Source organism: Anolis sagrei, chromosome 4 (genome assembly GCF_037176765.1).
Source record: "Anolis sagrei isolate rAnoSag1 chromosome 4, rAnoSag1.mat, whole genome shotgun sequence".
Lineage (NCBI taxonomy): Eukaryota > Metazoa > Chordata > Lepidosauria > Squamata > Dactyloidae > Anolis > Anolis sagrei.
In genome coordinates this window covers 113,391,606-113,411,100 of record NC_090024.1, presented here as the reverse complement: position 1 = coordinate 113,411,100, position 19,495 = coordinate 113,391,606, and the positions used below count along the sequence as shown (strand labels likewise).

The window sequence follows — 19,495 nt, the reverse complement described above, 5'->3', positions numbered from 1 at the left end:
CCCGGGTTCTCTGTGCAGCACCAACCGAGATCCGGAGGGCGGGGAGGCGGGGTTGCAGTAGTCTACAGAGATTCCATTCTTCTGACCAGGACCCCCATCCCGCAGTCAACAAATTTTGAATGCGTCCACCTGAGGGTGGGTGACCGGGACAGATTAGGGATTCTGCTAGTGTACCGTCCACCTCGCTGCACTACAGTCTCCCTACCTGAGCTAGCGGGGGTGGTCTCGGACCTGGCATTGGAGTCCCAACGGCTGCTTGTGCTGGGGGACTTCAATGTCCACGCCGAGGCTGCCCTAACGGGAGCGGCTCAGGACTTCATGTCTACCATGGCGACCATGGGGCTGTCCCAACAAGTATCTGGCCCCACCCACAGTGCTGGACATACATTGGACTTGGTTTTCTGTCAGGGATGGGAGGAAGGCGGCGGTGTTGAGGAGTTATCCATCTCTCCGTTGCCATGGACCGACCACCACCTGGTCAGCTTTAGACTTACTGCACCCCCTAACCTCCGCAGAGGTGGAGGACCTATTAAATTGGTCCGCCCCAGGAGGCTTATGGATCCGGAGGGATTCCTGATGGCTCTTGGGGAATTTCCCGCCACCTCGGTTGGTGATCCTGTTGATGCCCTGGTCGCTCTCTGGAATGGGGAGATGACTAGGGCAATAGACACGATCGCTCCAGAACGTCCCCTCTCAAGTAGCCGAACTAAACCAGCCCCTTGGTTTACTGAGGAGCTGGCAGCGTTGAAGCGAAAGAAGAGGGAACTAGAGAGCGTGTGGCGTTCGGATCCAAGCGAGCCAAATCAAACACGGTTTGTGTCCTTTTTAAGGTCATACGCCGCGGCAATAAGAGCCATAAAGAAAACTTTCTTTGCGGCCACTATTGCGTCTGCAAAGAACCGTCCGGCCGAACTGTTCCGAGTTGTCAGAGGCCTGTTAAAACCCACCACTCAGGATGGGTGCCCTGATGACTCGGCAGCTCGCTGTGAAGCCTTTGCTCAGTTCTTTGCAGACAAAGTCGCTTTGATCCGCTCTGGACTGGACACCATATTAACGGCAGTCTCTGAGGATGTAACACGAGCATCTGCTTGTCCAATTTTGATGGATTCATTTCAATTAGTTCAAACCGAGGATGTGGACAAGGTGCTTGGAGGAATGAGACCTACCACATGCATCCTAGACCCCTGCCCATCCTGGCTTCTAAAGGAGGCCAGAGGGGGATTGGCCGAGTGGGTTAAGGTGGTGGTTAATGCCTCCCTCCGGGAAGGCATATTTCCAGCCAGCTTAAAGCAAGCTGTGATAAAACCGCTGTTGAAGAAACCATCACTGGACCCCACTCAATTGGTTAACTATCGGCCTGTTTCCAATCTCCCCTTTTTGGGCAAAGTCATGGAACGTGTGGTGGCCTCACAACTCCAGGCATTCTTGGTAGACACGGATTATCTGGATCCGGCACAGTCTGGCTTTAGGCCGGGGCATGGTACCGAGACAGCCTTGGTCGCCTTAGTGGATGATCTCCGTCGGGAGCTCGACAGGGGGAGTGTGTCCCTGTTGGTGCTACTCGACCTCTCAGCGGCCTTCGATACCGTCGACCACGGTATCCTTCTGGGACGCCTCGCGGGAATGGGTCTCGGAGGTACTGCTCTGCAGTGGCTCCGGTCATTCCTCGAGGGCCGGTCTCAGAAGGTGTTACTGGGGGACTCCTGTTCTACCCCACAACCTTTGTTTTGTGGGGTTCCTCAGGGTTCAATACTATCCCCCATGTTGTTTAACATCTACATGAAACCGCTGGGCGAGATCATCCGGAGTTTCGGGGTGCGGTGTCATCTGTACGCAGATGATGTCCAACTCTGTCACTCCTTCCCACCTGCTACTAAGGAGGCTGTCGAGGTCCTGAACCGGTGCTTGGCCGCTGTGACGGTCTGGATGGGGGCGAACAAATTGAAATTGAATCCAGACAAGACAGAGGTACTCCTGGTCAGTCGCAGGGCCGAACAGGGTATAGGGTTACAGCCTGTGTTAGACGGGGTCGCACTCCCCCTGAAGACACAGGTTCGCAGTTTGGGTGTGATCCTGGACTCATCGCTGAGCCTGGATCCCCAGGTTTCGGCGGTGACCAGGGGAGCATTCGCACAGTTAAGACTCGTGCGCCAACTGTGACCGTACCTTGGGAAGTCTGACTTGGCCACGGTAGTCCACGCTCTGGTTACATCCCGCCTTGACTACTGCAACGCTCTCTACGTGGGGTTGCCTTTGAAGACGGCCCGGAAGCTCCAACTAGTCCAACGGGCGGCAGCCATGGTATTAACAGGAGCAGGGCGCAGGGAGCATACAACTCCTCTGCTGTACCAGCTCCACTGGCTACCGATTAGCTACCGGACCCAATTCAAAGTGCTGGCTTTGGCCTTTAAAGCCCTAAACGGTTCTGGCCCTACATATCTATCCGAACGTATCTCGGCCTATCAGCCCACCAGGACCCTAAGATCTTCGGGAGAGGCCCTTCTCTCCATCCCGCCTGTTTCACAGGTGCGGCTCGCGGGAACGAGAGACAGGGCCTTTTCTGTGGTGGCCCCGCGGCTTTGGAATGCCCTTCCTATAGAGATAAGATCAGCCACCTCGCTGATGGCATTTCGGAAAAAACTGAAAACATGGATGTTTGAGCAAGCATTCGGCTAATCCGATGCGATGAAGTTTTTGATCAAGGACTGGCAATCATAGACAACGAAATTGGATTATGATTTTAATTAAGAGATGCATTGGTCTGTATTGGTGGCCCAATACTGTGTATTGTATATGTATGTGTTTTATATTTTTAATCGGAATTATTGTTGTTTTTAAATGTTGTAAACCGCAATGAGTCGCCGTTTTAGGCTGAGATATTAGCGGTATACAAGTGTACTAAATAATAAATAAAATAAATAATAAAATAGCTTTCCCTTTTAATTAAGGTTAAATCAAGCTAGACAAGAAAGATTTCAGAAATGCAAGAATTTCTGCTCTATTTTCCTAATGGGCTTACTTCACTGATAATTTAGAATTTAAATGGCCCAGTCGGTGCAAAATCCCATCAGCCCTATATCCATCCATAGGGCCATCTCACCTTCTCTTTTGCTTTCACTACTCCAAGATAGCTGCAGAGCTCTGTGTTAAGTCCTACCCATCATGGGGTTCTCATGTGGAAATCAACAGAGGCACCTGCATGACTTGAAGGAAGATGAGCCATTCTTTTTCCTGGTTATGCAGACAACTCTATTAATGTCAACATGGTGTCTCCATGACAGCAGTGATCTTCACCACAGGCATGATCTGTTCTCTTTATACAATGGTAATGAGCACAGGAAACACATGGTGACAGTTGTGTCTCATATAGACAATGGACATGACAAAATCAGATCAGATCCAGCTGTCCACAGTGACCTAAACCCACAGGAAACTTCAGTGTATTGAGCAAAGCCAAGTACCCCTCAACTTTTACTGAATCAGAGCAAAGCCAGATTAACATGATTTAACCTGTGATACTCACTGAAACATCATGAAGACAGCCAGGAGTCAAATCAGTGTCAGCCTGAATCTTTATGCCCATGCATCAAAATTTACAAATTGGACCATGCATTCTATTATTACTCTTGAGTAGAGTAGACCCTTTAATCAATTAGAATTATCTATATGTTGACTCACTATTTAATAATTATTGAATGGATCTAGCTCAGATTAACCAACAAGATGTCAACCTGGGTGTTTTATAGTCAAGGACTGCTCTTGTCTTTTAAAATGTCTTCTTATAGTTGGGATATATGATCATTATTTTTGGAGATCTGTAGAACAGAAATGGAAAACTTGTGCCATTTCTGTTGATACATTTAGGTTACTATTAGTTTTTGTCGGTATAACCAAAGATGATAGAAACTGGAGTCCAACAAGTTCCAGAGAATCACAAGTTCCTGCCTTTGCTGGGTGTTTTCTTCTTCTGTATTTTCTTTTACTGTATTAACAACGTGATCTGTTTTGGATAAAAGCTTTTATTTGGAAATCATGTGTAAACTAATATTTGCTTGATGTAATTTCATCTAAATGGAAAGAGACTAGAAATGCATTGGAATTCCACTAATTCACTGATTTCAAAAAGTGTACCAAAATGTGCTGACTGTTGACAAATGGGAGTACCAGCTTTTTTGGCTTTGGTAGGTATGTTGTAAGAATGCCATTTTTTTATTTCAAAGAAACCTTTTGACCTATAATGCTAAGTTGTACCATAAACTTATTTAGTCTCACTGATGTACCATATTTTTTAAACTCTCCACCATTCTGTTTATGCTTTTAAGAAAATATTTTGGGGAATGTGATTTTAAGAAAGGAACGTCAGAGCAGAAGAACATAGAGAAGCAGATGCCAAGAAAAAAATATATGTTGAATGACTGAGCCCATATAGTTTGTTAGGTATAAGAATATTCATGACTTTCCCCATCAACATAATCACAAGTAAATTATTTGTAATGCACAACTTTCTATTGCTATTAAATGCTGTCACTTATCGAGTTGAGTGAAAGTCTTCCAAAACACCCTATCCTTAATAGCCTTGTTCAGATTTTGCAGATTTAAAGCCATGCCTTCCTGTCCTACCAGTACATATTATGCATCAGGGCACCAGAACACTCATTTCTTTTAAAACAAATCCATAGTTGGGTTGCATTGAGTTTTTTGGGCTGTATGGCCATGTTCCAGTAGGAGAGAATGCTACTGGAACATGGCCATACAGCCTGAAAAACCCACAGCAACCCAGTGATTCTGGCCCTGAAAGCCTTCGACAATACAAATCCACAGTTCTTCAAGAGCTGTATAATCAAAAGCTTTGCTTTCTATAGAATAAACAAAAAGGTGAACTCTTGTGTCATGGATATTCCACTATTATGGTTAAATCGCAATATACTCACATATCATTCGCATCGTGGGTATTCAAATGCGCCATTGACACATCGTACTCTGTGGGTAAAAGGCACAACTGGACTATAGCCCGATTTACAGGCAAATTCTGTTATATCCCCATCTTGGGAATATACTTTTTCAGCCTGTGACCATCTCAGCCTTATATTGTTATGTTCCATGTCTTCCTCACTTGCTGTACAAGGCTCTGCAGAAAAACACAGTTTATTAAAGTTTTATAAATAGTAAAAACACAGGACTGAAAAATTCTGATCATATAGCCAGAAATACACAATAAAAGCACAGTTCTTTTATGAAAAAGTCACAGAAGAGTAGAAAAAGATGTAGTGATATCTAAGATTGGTCAAGATTGATTGCTTTAAGAGATGAGAAAAATCATGTCACTATATCAGATTGCTTTTAGCTTGTCACTTGTTAAAATAAATACTTTTTAGCTTCAAAATGTCAGGGTAAAAATTAACATTTCTGTATTTCCCAAAAAGGATGACAAGAAGGATACGGACTCCTCTGTGAATGTGTCACATTCTGCAGTTGATGGTGGTTGGTATAGTGGCATGCCTAGCAGTTGATGGTGGTTAGTATATATAATGCTTGGCAGTTTGGCGATGTCTTCAGTAAAGATAGAGCAAGAAATGGAGGGGGCTAGCTGGAGTGTCCACAATGATCTTAAAATCCCAAGACTGACTAAAGCTAAAAAAGGGGTGACTGATTATTTTTTAATGACACAAGCCAATTGTATTATAGTAAAGAATGAAGGAGGTCAAATGCTTGGAGAAACAGTGTCTGAATGTCACAATGTGAAACAGAGTGCAAAAAACCTTCAAAAACAAGAGTAGAGGTGATTAGAAACAATGTGAGAAAAATGTACCCATAGACCTAGGTGTGGTCAAGTGTTTCAATGACAAAAACAATGTTAAAGTTGCTAGTAACACAAGCTTGACTGAATGAAGAACGTAAAAGATTGCATGTTTATAAGACATGAGAGTAGTGAATTTTAAAAGTTACTCGCAGAGTGCATGGAGACATACAAACAAAATTGCAACTGAGTTGTGAAAAGTATGGTTGAGGTGCTGGAGAAAACAAAAAAACTAGAGTCAGAAAATAGCCTATATGTGCATGATTGAATTTCCAGTAGGTGACAAAAGAGAAAGGTGTTTTTTATGATCGAAAAGTGATTTTGAAGCATTTGCATGGTCTCTGAAAAAGATGGCACAGCAATTAGGAACTTTCTTTTAAATTGTTTTTGGATTAATAGGATTTGTGGTTTAGATTCTGAACTATCATAATTGTTGAACTATGCATTTTCTTATGAGTCCCTATTTATTCGCATTGTGTTTTAAATCTGCTAGGTAGGCAGAAGCTGGGCTAAAGGCCAGGAGTTCCCACTGACCAAAGCTTCGAACTGTCAACCTTTGATTGATAATATTTACTACAGCTGGTGGTTTAACTATCTGTGCTAAAGCCCGGCCCTTAATATATGCCCGCGGACCTAATTCCTCCAAGGCAAAACTTCTTTACTAAGTGGCCAATAATACAAACTAAGATTAGGAACTGTTGTACTAAACTTAAGCATATTAGGCATTAGACTAATTTTCAATATAAGCTCCATTCTTTCCTTTGCAGTGTCCTGAATAAAAAATACAAAGAAGAGGAATGTGCTGACCCTGCAAATTTATTTCAGTTTTGTTGCTTTCATCATGTAGATGAGAGTCTTTACTGAAAGGAGAGCTTCCCCTATATTCCCAATCGTATTAAACAAAATCAGGTTTCCCAATGAAAGCAAGAGTGCCATCTGTAGGAGAAACTCTCCGGTTCAGTCCCACTGTTCTCCCAATGAGGATGGAAATTGAGATAGAATGAAATAATCCTTTCTGGTAGGGATTCAACTCGCTTCATAAGAAAATACATAGGGCTACAATTATGATAGTTCAGTGACATGGGGAACCCAAAAACACAAATCCTATGAATCCAAAAGTGATTTAAAAGGAAGCTCCTCATTGCTGTCTATCTTTCTGCACTAATGAGAAATACCAAGCTAAGGTGTGGTTCCCCCTCCGCACACAAACCAAGATTACAGAAGTAATCAAAACTCTTTGTGAAAAATATAGAAGGCACATGAAGGCAGTTTTATCTGTGTATGTCTTACACTAAGAAGGCAACTTCACTACCAGTATATGACCTGCAACGGTTTTTCCAACTCCATCATTCCGAAGGCATTGTTTTGAATACTTGTAACATGAAATAGTTATAAGTGTATGTTTATATTATGCAGAATTCATACATTTTTTTTCAGTGACTAGATAAATCTATTAAAGCCCTGACATAGACATGAATTTTACTTTTTTCTATATTTACAAGATCTATACCATTAAATTTTATGTAGTCTGAAATCTTGAGATTATTCTCATACCTTTGCACTCTGGGGGTTCCGACCAATGGCCATCTTGACAACTTACTACTGCATTTCCTTCCATGGCGTAGAAACGTTGGCATTTGTATGTCACACTTTCACCTGATTCATATTCTTGTTTTAAAAGATCAATAATATCTCCATTTTCAATAGAAGGTGGACGACCACATTTTCCTGTATAAACTTTAGAAAAGAATTGAACACTGAATCAGAAAACAGCACTTTGCCTCATAACATTCATTATGATTGCAAATGCTGTGGGAATGCATATCCTTCCCCACTATTACAAATATGAAAAAGGAAAATAAGGGAAAATATTTGTCCAATGAAATACTATTCATTTTTAAGAATGGAAACCAAACCATTCGGGTTTGTTAATGAATATGGACAATCTGAGTCCCCCTTGTGGGGAAAAGGGCGAGATAGAAGTATGCGAAATAAATAAATAAATAAACAAACAACAGCAACAATTAATAGTGATGTTTCTCATTATTATTCTTTTCCAAGTATGGATGGTATTTATCTATCCTTTGGTTAAGAATTCAAACAGACCACACAGTTGTTTTTGTGTGAATAGGATGTCAACAAGTCTGCATTTTCCCCATCTGTTTACTTCCAGTGTTTATTTTATCCCTATCAGCATTTGAAGATTACTTTTAGTACCTATTATATATTAGTTTTAAGTAGGAGCTTCTGCAAAAACCTAGAATAGGTTTCATATCAGTGCTTGAAAGACTCTGAATTCTTTTTTGGCCATTCTTTTTTTTCTCAGAATACTTGGAATTCTTGCCCAGGACAATTAAGCACTGCAATTTCATCTTTAACCATCACTTTCATAATGCCTTTAAGGTTCACTGATAGGATTCAACCCAGTCCAGTTTTCATAAAACTTGTGTGTATTTGTAGGTCTCTGGAAATGAAAGCGCAGGCATTCTGTATTTAATTTATAAATTTGATTTCTGAGAGATGAACAGGTTAGATGTAGGGAATATGTACGGAGGGTATTTTTTAAGTAAGGTCCGTTTTGTTGTAGACACTAGTAGTTCACACGCATACTGCAACGAGCGTGTGCGTCGTGTACCAGCATGCCTCGGGAACAACTGTGCTCAGTTTCCGCTCTGTAGCTAACCTGTACGGTTCTGTTCTGTGCTTTAAAATGTTTAAGACTATCAACTCACCCGCCGCATGTGAGGTTCGCTCAGTGATACCGTTTTTGTCAGCAAAGAACCTGCCTGCTGCAGAAATTCATCAACAGATTTGTGAAGTGTACGTTGATACTGTTATGAATGAAAGCAAAGTGCGTAAGTGGGTACGACAATTCAAAGATGGCCATGACAACGTCCATGATGAGGACCGCTCCGGTCACCCTTCTTTGATTACAGACGATTTGGTGGCTTCAGTTGAAGTGAGGATTTATGAAGAGGGTATTTTAAAATTTCTTCAGAGGTATGATAAGTGTTTGAACAAACTTGGCAACTAGGTGAAAAAATAGAGTGAAGTACGTACTTTCTGAAAATAAATTTACTTTTTTTGAAATAAACTTTCGTTGTGTATTTATGTTCCAACAGACCTTACTTAAGAAATACCGCTCGTACTTTCCAAAATATCTAACTTAATGTTTAATTTTTTGAGCCTTTGGATTGCATGTAGAGCTGCATGAATTGTCCATGCATGAGTGTTATAACTAACCAGGAACTTTCTTTTTCAGAACATGATATGATGTCAAGCATCAGTAATGAAGTAGGCTTGACATCTTGGATTCTTCCAGATCCATTGATTATATGTTTACAACTTCAGTATTTGAATTATCCAGCCAAGACATAATATCTTAAAGACATTTGCTTAGGATATCCAAATTTAACCTTAAATACAATTTTTTCAATCAACACACATTCAATTCACACATATTCATTAACAAAAAATGGTCTAATGAAAAGATAACCATGAACAACCTACATATCATCCTATAAATTGCAACTAAAATACGTACCTTTTGTCATGGCATTGGGGTTTTATTGGGTTGTAGCATGGAAAGAAAAAAAGGATAATTCATTTTTTCCCCAACACTCATTATAGTTCACTGCAGCAATGGAAATATGTTTTTTGGTTCATACAACTAAATTCAGACCAAATCAACTCCTATTTTCTTAATGAAGAAGCAAAATAGAATCCAAACTTCATGCTTGTCAAATGTAGTGGAACAATTTGCTGTTTAACATGAGATTGGTCCTAAAATACACATCTGATGTATTTTAAGTACAAACAGAAAGCATATATTAGGAGAAATAAATGAGTACATTTATGTAAAGTTTTTAACCAAAAACTTTTCAAACAGTAGTGATACAGAATCAATTTGTGCAGAATCAATTTCAACACAGTTTGAAAATTGTAGAAACCAAATCACAGGATTCTTCATCTCTAGTTCAGCAAGAAAGAGCATTTACTAGTAAATTCAATAGCACTGGAAAAGACAATCAGTAATCTAATCCATATTGTGCTTTGATGCATTGATACCATTTTTTTTATCATGTCAGCAGCTAACATACTGCAAGTTGCTTCTGGTGTGAGAGAATCAGCTGTCTACAAGGACATTGCCCAGGGGATGCCCAGATGTGTTACCATCCTGCTGGGAGACTTCTCTCATGTCCTCACATGGGAAGCTAGGGCTGACAGATGGGAGCTTACCCCATCTCGCAGATTTGAACTGCCAACCTTTGATACCAAAATGGGCTTGTATCAATCCATGCAATTCAGACAAACAGACCATAAATATACAGTATTATCACAAAATACAAGGCGTGGTTCATCTAAACCTTTCAAACACCTTCATGCTAGGATAGAGGAGAGATGATTGGGGAAAATGTTTCTCAAGTTGTAAGCAACCTGGTCTAGAAGAATCCTGGACTGATGGGAATGTTAACTGTTAGAGATTTATTCTCTACAAAAGTTGCATGTGAAATTTTTCACATGCAACATACACAGAAAAAAATATGCAAAAAAGATCATTTTGTAAACAAGACATATTTTCTCTGTCAAAAATAATATTTCAACAGAGAAATATTGATTCCTTTCTGTGCAGAAATAAGACATAATTGGACATGAAATAAGTGTTTTCTGCATAGAAAATATTATTTCAAAGTAACAAAATTAATTCATATGCAAAAATGTGTTTTTCTGCACAGAAATATGAATACTGACCTCAGCTATGGATTTGGCAAGCAAGACTTGAGCATTCTTATACGAGGGGCTGCTGATAAGTCTTTGGCTTTGTGTGCTTGTTTTGTTTCTATGGTAACTAATGTTACATCACATGAAAGCCTTATGTATCTAATATATGTTTTCAAAGTTTTGTGTTTGTAGCTCATTCACCAAATCTAGCTCCCTCCAACTATCATGGCAACAGTGATCTAGGCATGTGGGAAAACAAAATGGCGGAGTCTAAGGCGATGTTCACAGCAAATGAGAGCAGAGGAGTGATAAAATTCTTGTTTCTTCAAGGAAAGTCCGCGAGGATATTCATAGTGATATGTCGCAGACATTGGGGGATCAATGCCCTTCCATATTCTACAGTTAAGAACTGGGTTGCCATATTTTAAATGGACCACTTCAGCACTAGTGATGAGGATCATCCTGGACGACCAAGAGTGGTTGTTGTTCTGGAGATCGTTGATGCTGTGCACAACCTCATACTGGAGAATCAGCGAATTTCAGCTAAAGGAATAGACATCAAGAGGATTTCTCATGAATGTGTTTCTGTCATCCATGAACATTTGAACATGAAGAAGCTCTCTGCAAAGTGGGTCCCCACATTTTGACAGCAGATCAGAAAAGCATGCAAGTGAAAACTTCCCAGTCTATTTGTCAGCGTTTCTGGACTGATAAGAACTTTCTGGATTGACTGGCCATTATGGATGAAACCTGGATTTATTTGTATGACTCTGAAACCAAGGCGCAGTCAAAAGAGTGGAGGCACAGTGGTTCTCCTCGTCCAAAGAAGTTCAGGGTGCAAAAATCAGCCACTGAGGTGATGGTTTCTGTGTTCAGGGATAAGGAGGTCATACTGCTTCAAAATAGTTCCACCATCAATGCAATGTATTACACTGAAATTTTGGACCAACTGAAGGCAGTTCTGAAGGCCAAAAGTTGTGGCAAGGTATCCAAAGGAATCTTGTTCCTGCAAGAGAATGCCTCTGCTCACACTGCACAAGCGACTATGGCAAAACTGGTGGAGCTAGGTTTCCAGCTGGTTGACCACTCACCTTATTCACCGAATCTAGTTCCCTCCAACTATCATCTGTTTCCAAACCTGAAGAAACACCTCAAGTGTACCAAATTTCACACTATTTCTGATGCCATGGCTGCTACAGATGAGGCACAACCAAAATCCTTCTTTTTGCAAGGCTTACAGAACTTGGAATTCCGATGTATGAAGTGTGTTGATATCACTGGAGAGTATGTGGAATAAATGTAAAGTTTCATCTTCCTATCTTGTTTCTTTCTGGGTAAAGCCAAAAACTTATCAGTAGCCCTTGCAATCCTGGATCAGAGACAAAATGGTAAGTCATTATATACCACATAAGTTGAACTACATGTTGGATGAGCTGACCTCAAGTTGGTGGGTCAAAGGCTGACTTTAGCCAACAGCTAAAAATTATGGGAGACTTTCCCTATCACTTCTGAGAAGCTATTCAAGTCTACATAGAAAAAAAAATTCAATTTGATATGTCTTTCAAGATATATCAGAATGGGATCAAATACCTTTGCATTGGGGTGCTTCTGACCATTGCTTCTTTAAACATGTTATTATATGAAATCCAAATATAATGTATCCGTGATCACACTGGTACATCACACTTTCATTAGGCGAATACTTTTGCTTTACATTTCCTTGAAGGCGACCGTGCAGAATGTCAGGTGGAGGAGGACATCTTACATCTAAAATGATAGATAAAACAATCCTTGAAAGATTATTCGAAAAACAAAAGCAATATCTATACATGTGTAATAACTTTTTCTGAAGCCTTGTATCAGCAAACCTCCTCCTTCCTTTAACAGAATTGGATTTCGTTTTCAGATCAATTAAACAAATCTTTCAAGTATCCCAATCTGAAAAGAACATATCCTGTTAATCCTGTGCCATCCCACTTCTTCAGCTGCTTTTAAAATGTCTGTTTCTCCTTCCATTTTTTCTTTTCATCTTCCGCTTACTTCAATTGCTGCAAATGTAGTTTATAGTGCAAAAGTAACTTGCACTCAGTTAGTTCAGCAAGAGTGGAATCTTGCTCTTCAGCCAAAAAAAACAAACTGCAACCACCTCTTCAAGCTATAAATGTTATATTTCTTCCAGAAATAGGGCTTTTGACTCCATAATTTGGAATGAAATTCCTGACAATTGAGATAACGCTTCTCAATTGAGATAACGCTTCTCAATAACCCACTGACGTAAAATGAAGATTAGAGAGTTCAAAAGTCAAGATCAAGATCATTGGTACGAAATCCGATCCTGGATGTATCAAAGCCAAAATATGGATATAGACAGCCTAGTTGACTGATATAATGTCTGGAATCCTATTGGACAGTTATAAGTATTTAACCTTGAGTTATGAACTCACAGCTGTTTCATACTCATGATTCCTATGCATTCCCCATTTTTGGACATAGGAATGCTTTTCATATGCCACGTACAGGGCAGCTGCCACTGTTTGAAAGGATTAGAAAGCAACTGACTGATATTTACAGTAGACTTGTGTGTGGATTTCACTGCCTCCATTTCCTTCTGTACCTTCAGTACTTCAGGAGCTTGTAACAGTAAAGGCCCTTCCGATACAAAAACCCACCTTCAATGAAAGCAAGCAGGAGCCCATCTCAGTTCCTCCTCTGCTTTTCGACTTCACAGTCTAATCTTTTTATTAAGCCCCCCAGCAAACCAAAAGAAAACCATAATTCCCTGTAAACTACTACTAGTTACCTCTACTTACTCTACTTTCTACTATAGTAGAAAGTAGAAACAGCTGTAATGAAGCATTCAACCCCCAAAAAGTGTGCATGCCTGTCTGCATCCAAGTACCTCTTCTCTAGAGAAGAAACAGGTAAGAAGTTAAAGTGTGCACGTCTACCTGTAGCACCTCTCCTCTAAACTAAAAAACATCTTCAAGAATTTGCCTCCTTTGTGTGGTGTGGGGGAAGGGAGATTTTTGCTGCCTCCTCCGCTGAAGAGGCATGTCTGAAAGTAGTCTCTCAGGGACTACTTTCAGGGAGGACGGAGCCACAGGAATTGGAAGTATGGCATTAATATGACATTAATAATTCTGGGAATAGGATTACCCTCGCCAAGTTCACTGCCAAGTTCACAGCTAAGTTCATGGTCAGGTCCAGTGTGTACTGAGTGATCACATTGGGGCTGGGAGTGGAATTATTATTTCTAATTCTTCTTTTGTGGGGATTGTGTGGCAAAAATCATCTTTCAGCACCCCAGAGCAAAAACAGATATCTGCCCTTCCAAATTCAGGAGGCTCTCAAAAAATGGATCAGGGCCCCCACCAAAATTCGGGACACCAAAAGGATCATGGTTTACCCGTAATGCACAAGCCTAATTTGCACTTCCTCTCCATACATATGCAATTCATAGATATGCAGTCTGATGCAAAGATTATATGCAAAAGAGAATTTGTTTTTGCCTGTAATATTAGAGGTTTCTTGTGGAAGAGAGTAGAAACAACACTTAACTGCTTTCTAAGGGCCCTTCTAAGGGCATATGGCAAGGTTGTATCCTCTCACCCAACCTATTCAACTTGTACGCAGAACATATCATGCGATGTGCAGGGCTTGATGAATGCAAGCCTGGGGTGAGAATGCAGATGGCACCACTTTGATGGCCAAAAGCGAGGAGGAGCTGCAGCTAAACATTAAAAAACCCATGATTATGGCAACAAGAATGATTGAGAACTGGGAAACAGAGGGAGAAAACGTGGAAGCCGTGACAGACTTTGTATTTCTAGGTGCAAATATTACTGCAGACGCAGACTGCGGCCAGGAAATCAGAAGACGCTTACTTCTTGGAAGGAGAGCAATGTCCAATCTTGATAAAATAGTGAAGGTTAGAGACATTACACTGACAACAAAGATCCGCATAGTCAAAGCAATTGTATTCCCCGTAGTCACCTACGGATGTGAGAGCTGGACCATAGGGAAGGCTGAGCGAAGGAAGATAGATGCTTGAAGGAAGCTTCTGAGAGTGCCTTGGACTGCGAGAAGATCCAAACCAGTCCATACTTCAGGAAATAAAGCCTGACTGCTCATTAGAGGGAAGGATACTAGAGACAAAGTTGAAGTACTTTGGCCACATCATGAGGAGACAGCAAAGCTTAGAGAAGACAATTATGCTGGGGAAAGTGGAAGGAAAAAGGAAGAGGGGGTGACCAAGGGCAAGATGGATGGATGGCATCCTTAAAGTGACTGGATTGACCTTGAGGGAGCTGGGGGTGGTAATGGCCGACAGGGAGCTCTGGCGTGGGCTGGTCTATGAGGTCACAAAGAGTCGGAGACGACTGAATGAATGAACAACAACAACAACAAAGGGCCCTTCTACACTGCAATATAAAATCCAGATTATCTGTTTTGAATTTAATTAATTGCAGTGTAGACTCATACAATCCAATTCTCTGTGTTGAGACAGAGGGGGTGGGGGGAGAAAGATTGTGAGAGAGATTGAGATTCAAGGGGATAACTGTAATGGCCCTTTAAAAAAAGTTTCAAATTATACTTCAGAGCCTATAATTGTGAAATGTGCCTCTACCTTTACTTCAGAAATTGTTAAACATGGATTAGGAGTTTGGAGAACCCTGTGTCTCTTTCCTTCCAGTTCCTTTCATTTTCCTTTTTACCACTGAAACTTTGCAAGAGAATTTGGAAATATTCATCCATACCTTGACATGTTGGTGGTTCTGACCATGCCTGATTTTCACACCTTACAGTATTTGGTCCAATTATTTCAAAATCTTTTTGGCATTCATAATGCAGTATTTGGCCAGGAAGATAAATGTTGTCTCTGTTCCCCACAATATCACCATTAGCAACTACAGGGGGTTCTCCGCAGGTTATATCTAAATTGGGAAATTATACGAAGAAGAAAGACTTTTATTAAAGTTTTATATAAAAAATACTTATTCGTTGCTGTCTCGTTATAATGGAGAAAAATAAAGATTCCAAGAATTTCCAGACAAAATGCCTACAATGCCTGAATGTCAATATGTAGCAATGCAATTAGGATTCCAATGACCAGATTTTACCATTCTTTGGTGTACATACATTTTAAGTTTGGGGTATGGATTTTTGCATATGGGTAGATTAAGAGAATAGGGGTGCATTTTATGTCCCATTTACACATTTAAAAATTGCTTGGAAAGGGCAACTGTACAAAGACATCTCATGAAATAAAAATAGAAAACGCATGGTCTGAATTAGGATGCTGAGTGCTATGTGAAATGTGGATGGGTTATTATAGCATTTTAGACTGTGCTTGGACAGTGGCTATAGCATTAAAATGTTTAATATACCACTTTTATGATAAGACAGTCAGCCTTTCACTTTAGAGTAATGATGGCACAGCCCAACAAAAAAGATCCTTGATATTCTGTTTTTAGGCCAGCTCATGGGGGGTTTTGGGGTGCTGATTCAGAAAACTGCATTGGATAAACTGCATCAGTTCTCATTTTTTAGATATGGTTATCATTGATCTCTATAGGCGAGCCTATAATAATTGGTAGATGCCATATGCTCTATATCTCAAAAACTAGAGATGATAAGGGAAAACTGGTGCTATTTCTGAAATCAACAGGTCAAATACACCCAGAAACAGGGCTAACATGTGTGGCACCAACATGAGTTAGGATTTCTCTAAGCTTTACCACTTGGATCGGAAGAACAATGCAGTTTGTAGAATATCAGGCAACACATGTTGTGAACATGAACACTTACACAAAGGAACATAGAAGGGACATTCATGGGACACCCTACCTTTCACCTTAGCTATTCAACTTCAGTATGGCAGCACATAAGTAGTTTCAGAAGTGTCAGCCAGACCAAAATAAATAAATAAATAAATAAGAGACATACCTTCACAGGTGGAAGGCTCTGACCATTCACCTCTTTGGCATGTCAGAATCAGTGGTCCTTCAGCAGCAAAACCAGGATGGCACTCATAATTCACTGTTTCCCCAGATTGATATCTGTTTTTCACATTTTTAGTGAATGAAGCATAGTCAATGAGAGGGGGCTGGCCACATGTCTTTTCTGAGAGGTTAGGAAAGTGAAAATGCAACATTATGAACAAGTTACTATGCCTGTGACAAGATTTTCCCAAAACAACACAGATAGATTAATCTTTTAAAAATATATTTATAAACGCAATTTGACAGACACAATAAGTAATACAAACAAAACAAATGAAAATAGAAATATAATATATTAATAGTGGAAAGAAAGCAAATTTCATTATTAGAACAGATTAAGATTAGGAGCATTCTAAAGAAGGTATTTTACTTTTAGATCACAGATAAATGATAACAAATATATCCAAAGGGTGGCTCACCATATATAAACTATACTATAAATAATTTCTTGTATGGTGGCAGGGAAGCAGTTTCTAAGTTTATCATGGTTTCCTCTCTAAAGATGTAGTAGCTGACTCCTCATATTGGCATTGACCTGAAACGAGGGCTATTGACAGATGCTACACTTGATCTTAGCTGAAAAAGTTGAGAAGTGATCACCAGAACATTGAACCAAGTTGCAATTCAATACTGAATTTTTCTTTTGTTTTGAAAAGAGACATGGTGATGCTATATTTCAATAATTCATTCTGAGAGAATGGGATGAATAATTTTAGCCACATTTGAAAGCTGCCATCTGGGACTTACTTTGGATTACATTTTCACTTAAATTTAGAACAGTATTTTTCACACAAAATAGAGCTTTTGCGCAGAAAAGGATATTGGTGTGGATTTATTCTACACAACATTTCCATACAAAAACATTTTTTCTATGCAGAAAATGTTTTCTGTGCAAAAAAGAATTGTAAAATGTGCAAGAAAAAGTATGAAAATTTTCATCAATACAGGATTCTTCTCATATTGTTTTATATGCCACTCTAGAGAGTTTTCCTGGTGCCTGAAAATGATGGGTCAGGAGGTGTGAGAGAGGAGGCCCTCCTCCACCCTTCGTGACACATCTTTTTTAAGTACCAGGGGAGCTCTCCAGAGAGGCATATAATCCCAGCTCCTCAGGTAAGTTGTTTTTTGAGGGGCTGGGGGTTCCATACCATTCCTTCAGGCTCTTAGAGCCCAAAGATCTGTGTTCACTGCAGGGATTGACCCCTGCGACCACAGACATGGTCCTGGGAATCAATTTGGTTTTGAGCTGTCCTAAGTCCCCCTCCGGGGGTGAGAAGGATGGGATATAAATGTTTGAAATAAATGAATCCCCATAACGCTCTCACCTGGAAAGATTCAGACCTTGGTTTAAGATCTGGATCTTTCCAGGTGTTTTATTAATCTGGAGCAAACTGGAAGATCCCAGTTTTCTCTGTATTGCTGTATATACTGAAAGATAAGCTGAGTTTTCACCCCTCAGCTTATAATGGCCTCCAAGCAGCGGTGCCTGGAGGCCATTGTTTGCAATATATAATATATTTCTCTCTCCTCTTCCCCTCCCTTAACAGTGTGTTTTCTTTTCCAAGAAGAAAAGGACAAGGGAAAGGAGAGGGAGAGAAGCCCTTGCAAGTCCAGAAGAAGAAAAAGATTGCATGGGTTGAAGGGGAAGAAAAAAGTGAATATTGCAAATCTGCAGGATTTATTATTACTATTTCTACAATTTGCATCAAAAAGGAGGGAAATTAGATATATTTCATTTCCTCCTTGTTTGTATGGCTCTCTTTCAAAACTACCCAATTTCCTGACTTTATTTTGTGAATCTTTTCTTCTGGTGTGAGATAATTGGCTGTCTAACTATATTAACTTCGTTCTCTTGGAAGTGTTCACTGGCTTTTGCAAACCCTATAGATCTATAGATATGTTTTTTCCTGAAGTCTTTGCAAACCATGTGTTATATATAACTCTAGTCAAATATATATCTGTGAATTATCACTAATTCTATGAACTCCTTGAAGTTCCTTCTCACATATCTTCCTGGCACAGGGCTAGCAAGCCTTGTGTAAAACTATGCAGTATTTTTCATCTTTGAAAAGAAGTACATTTTCTTACCTTTGCAAGCTGGCACATGATGCCACTTAGCATTTTCACATATGGCAAATGAAGATCCACTGATTTCAAAACCTTCAAGGCAGTGATATTCCACAGTTTGACCAGGAATATATTTGTTCTGGGAAATAGTTTCTACTACACCATTGTCAATTGAAGGGGGATTTTCACATCTTTGATCTGAAAAAAAAATGAATTTGCAGCATAGTGAATGTAACCACATAAAGAACACATCAGTTTATTAAACCAGTCTTCCCATATTCACATAGTAGGGCATTCACAAGCCTTGATGAAGTGAATGTATTTTTAAGAAATTGGAAGGCATATATTCTTTCTATGATGTTTATCTAGTTATCAATGTTCACAATAAGGATTATAGATCAGAATGAATGTAGGATCAATTTATGTTAAAATAGGACTGAGTAGATATACCCAAAAGCAAGTTCAAGATACTTCAATGGGACTTGTTCCAATAAGAAAGTTTGCTCAGAATCAAAATGTTAGTTTGCATTCCTTCATTATTTCCAACTATGGCCATAATTCTAACAGATTATTCATTGTGTACATAGAAACAGTGCCTAGTTCAATTTTCTTCTGAGAGCATAAATCAAGACTCCAATTGCTTCTCTTCTATAGTTTTCGTTGTTTCTCATCATTTCGTAATGTTAGCTGGCACTGCTGTTGAACAAAACCTGAAGCTGTGAAATTGCCATGCTTAACCTAGACAAAAAGCAATAAGTGTGGAGGAATCTGTTCCTCTTGTTTGGGAACATGATAATTGGCAGCAGTAGTGATCACATGGTCACACAATTCTATGGATTCACATTGTAAAAGGAGAGAGCAGTCTGACATACTTCCCTGCCTCTAGTAATTGAACAGATGATCAAAA

General features: G+C 39.9%; 1 protein-coding gene across 18 annotated transcripts in view; it reads right to left on the bottom strand.

Moving 5' to 3' along the window:
• Positions 1–19,495, bottom strand: part of LOC132774436 (complement factor H-like) — a 136,405-nt gene that overhangs the window by 48,747 nt on the left and 68,163 nt on the right. For 10 of the 18 annotated variants that reach the window (XM_067467581.1, XM_067467580.1, XM_067467590.1 and 7 more), the window contains 5 exons: positions 18,610–18,786; positions 16,466–16,642; positions 15,277–15,453; positions 12,110–12,286; positions 7,352–7,534 (listed from right to left, as the gene is read on the bottom strand). In XM_067467581.1, the coding sequence (XP_067323682.1) occupies positions 7,352–7,534; positions 12,110–12,286; positions 15,277–15,453; positions 16,466–16,642; positions 18,610–18,786 (891 nt within the window). Of the gene's footprint in view, positions 1–3,057; positions 3,816–4,931; positions 5,129–7,351; positions 7,535–12,109; positions 12,287–15,276; positions 15,454–16,465; positions 16,643–18,609; positions 18,787–19,495 lie in introns of those variants that run through there. The other 8 variants (XM_067467583.1, XM_067467582.1, XM_067467588.1 and 5 more) reach the window with 5 other exon arrangements.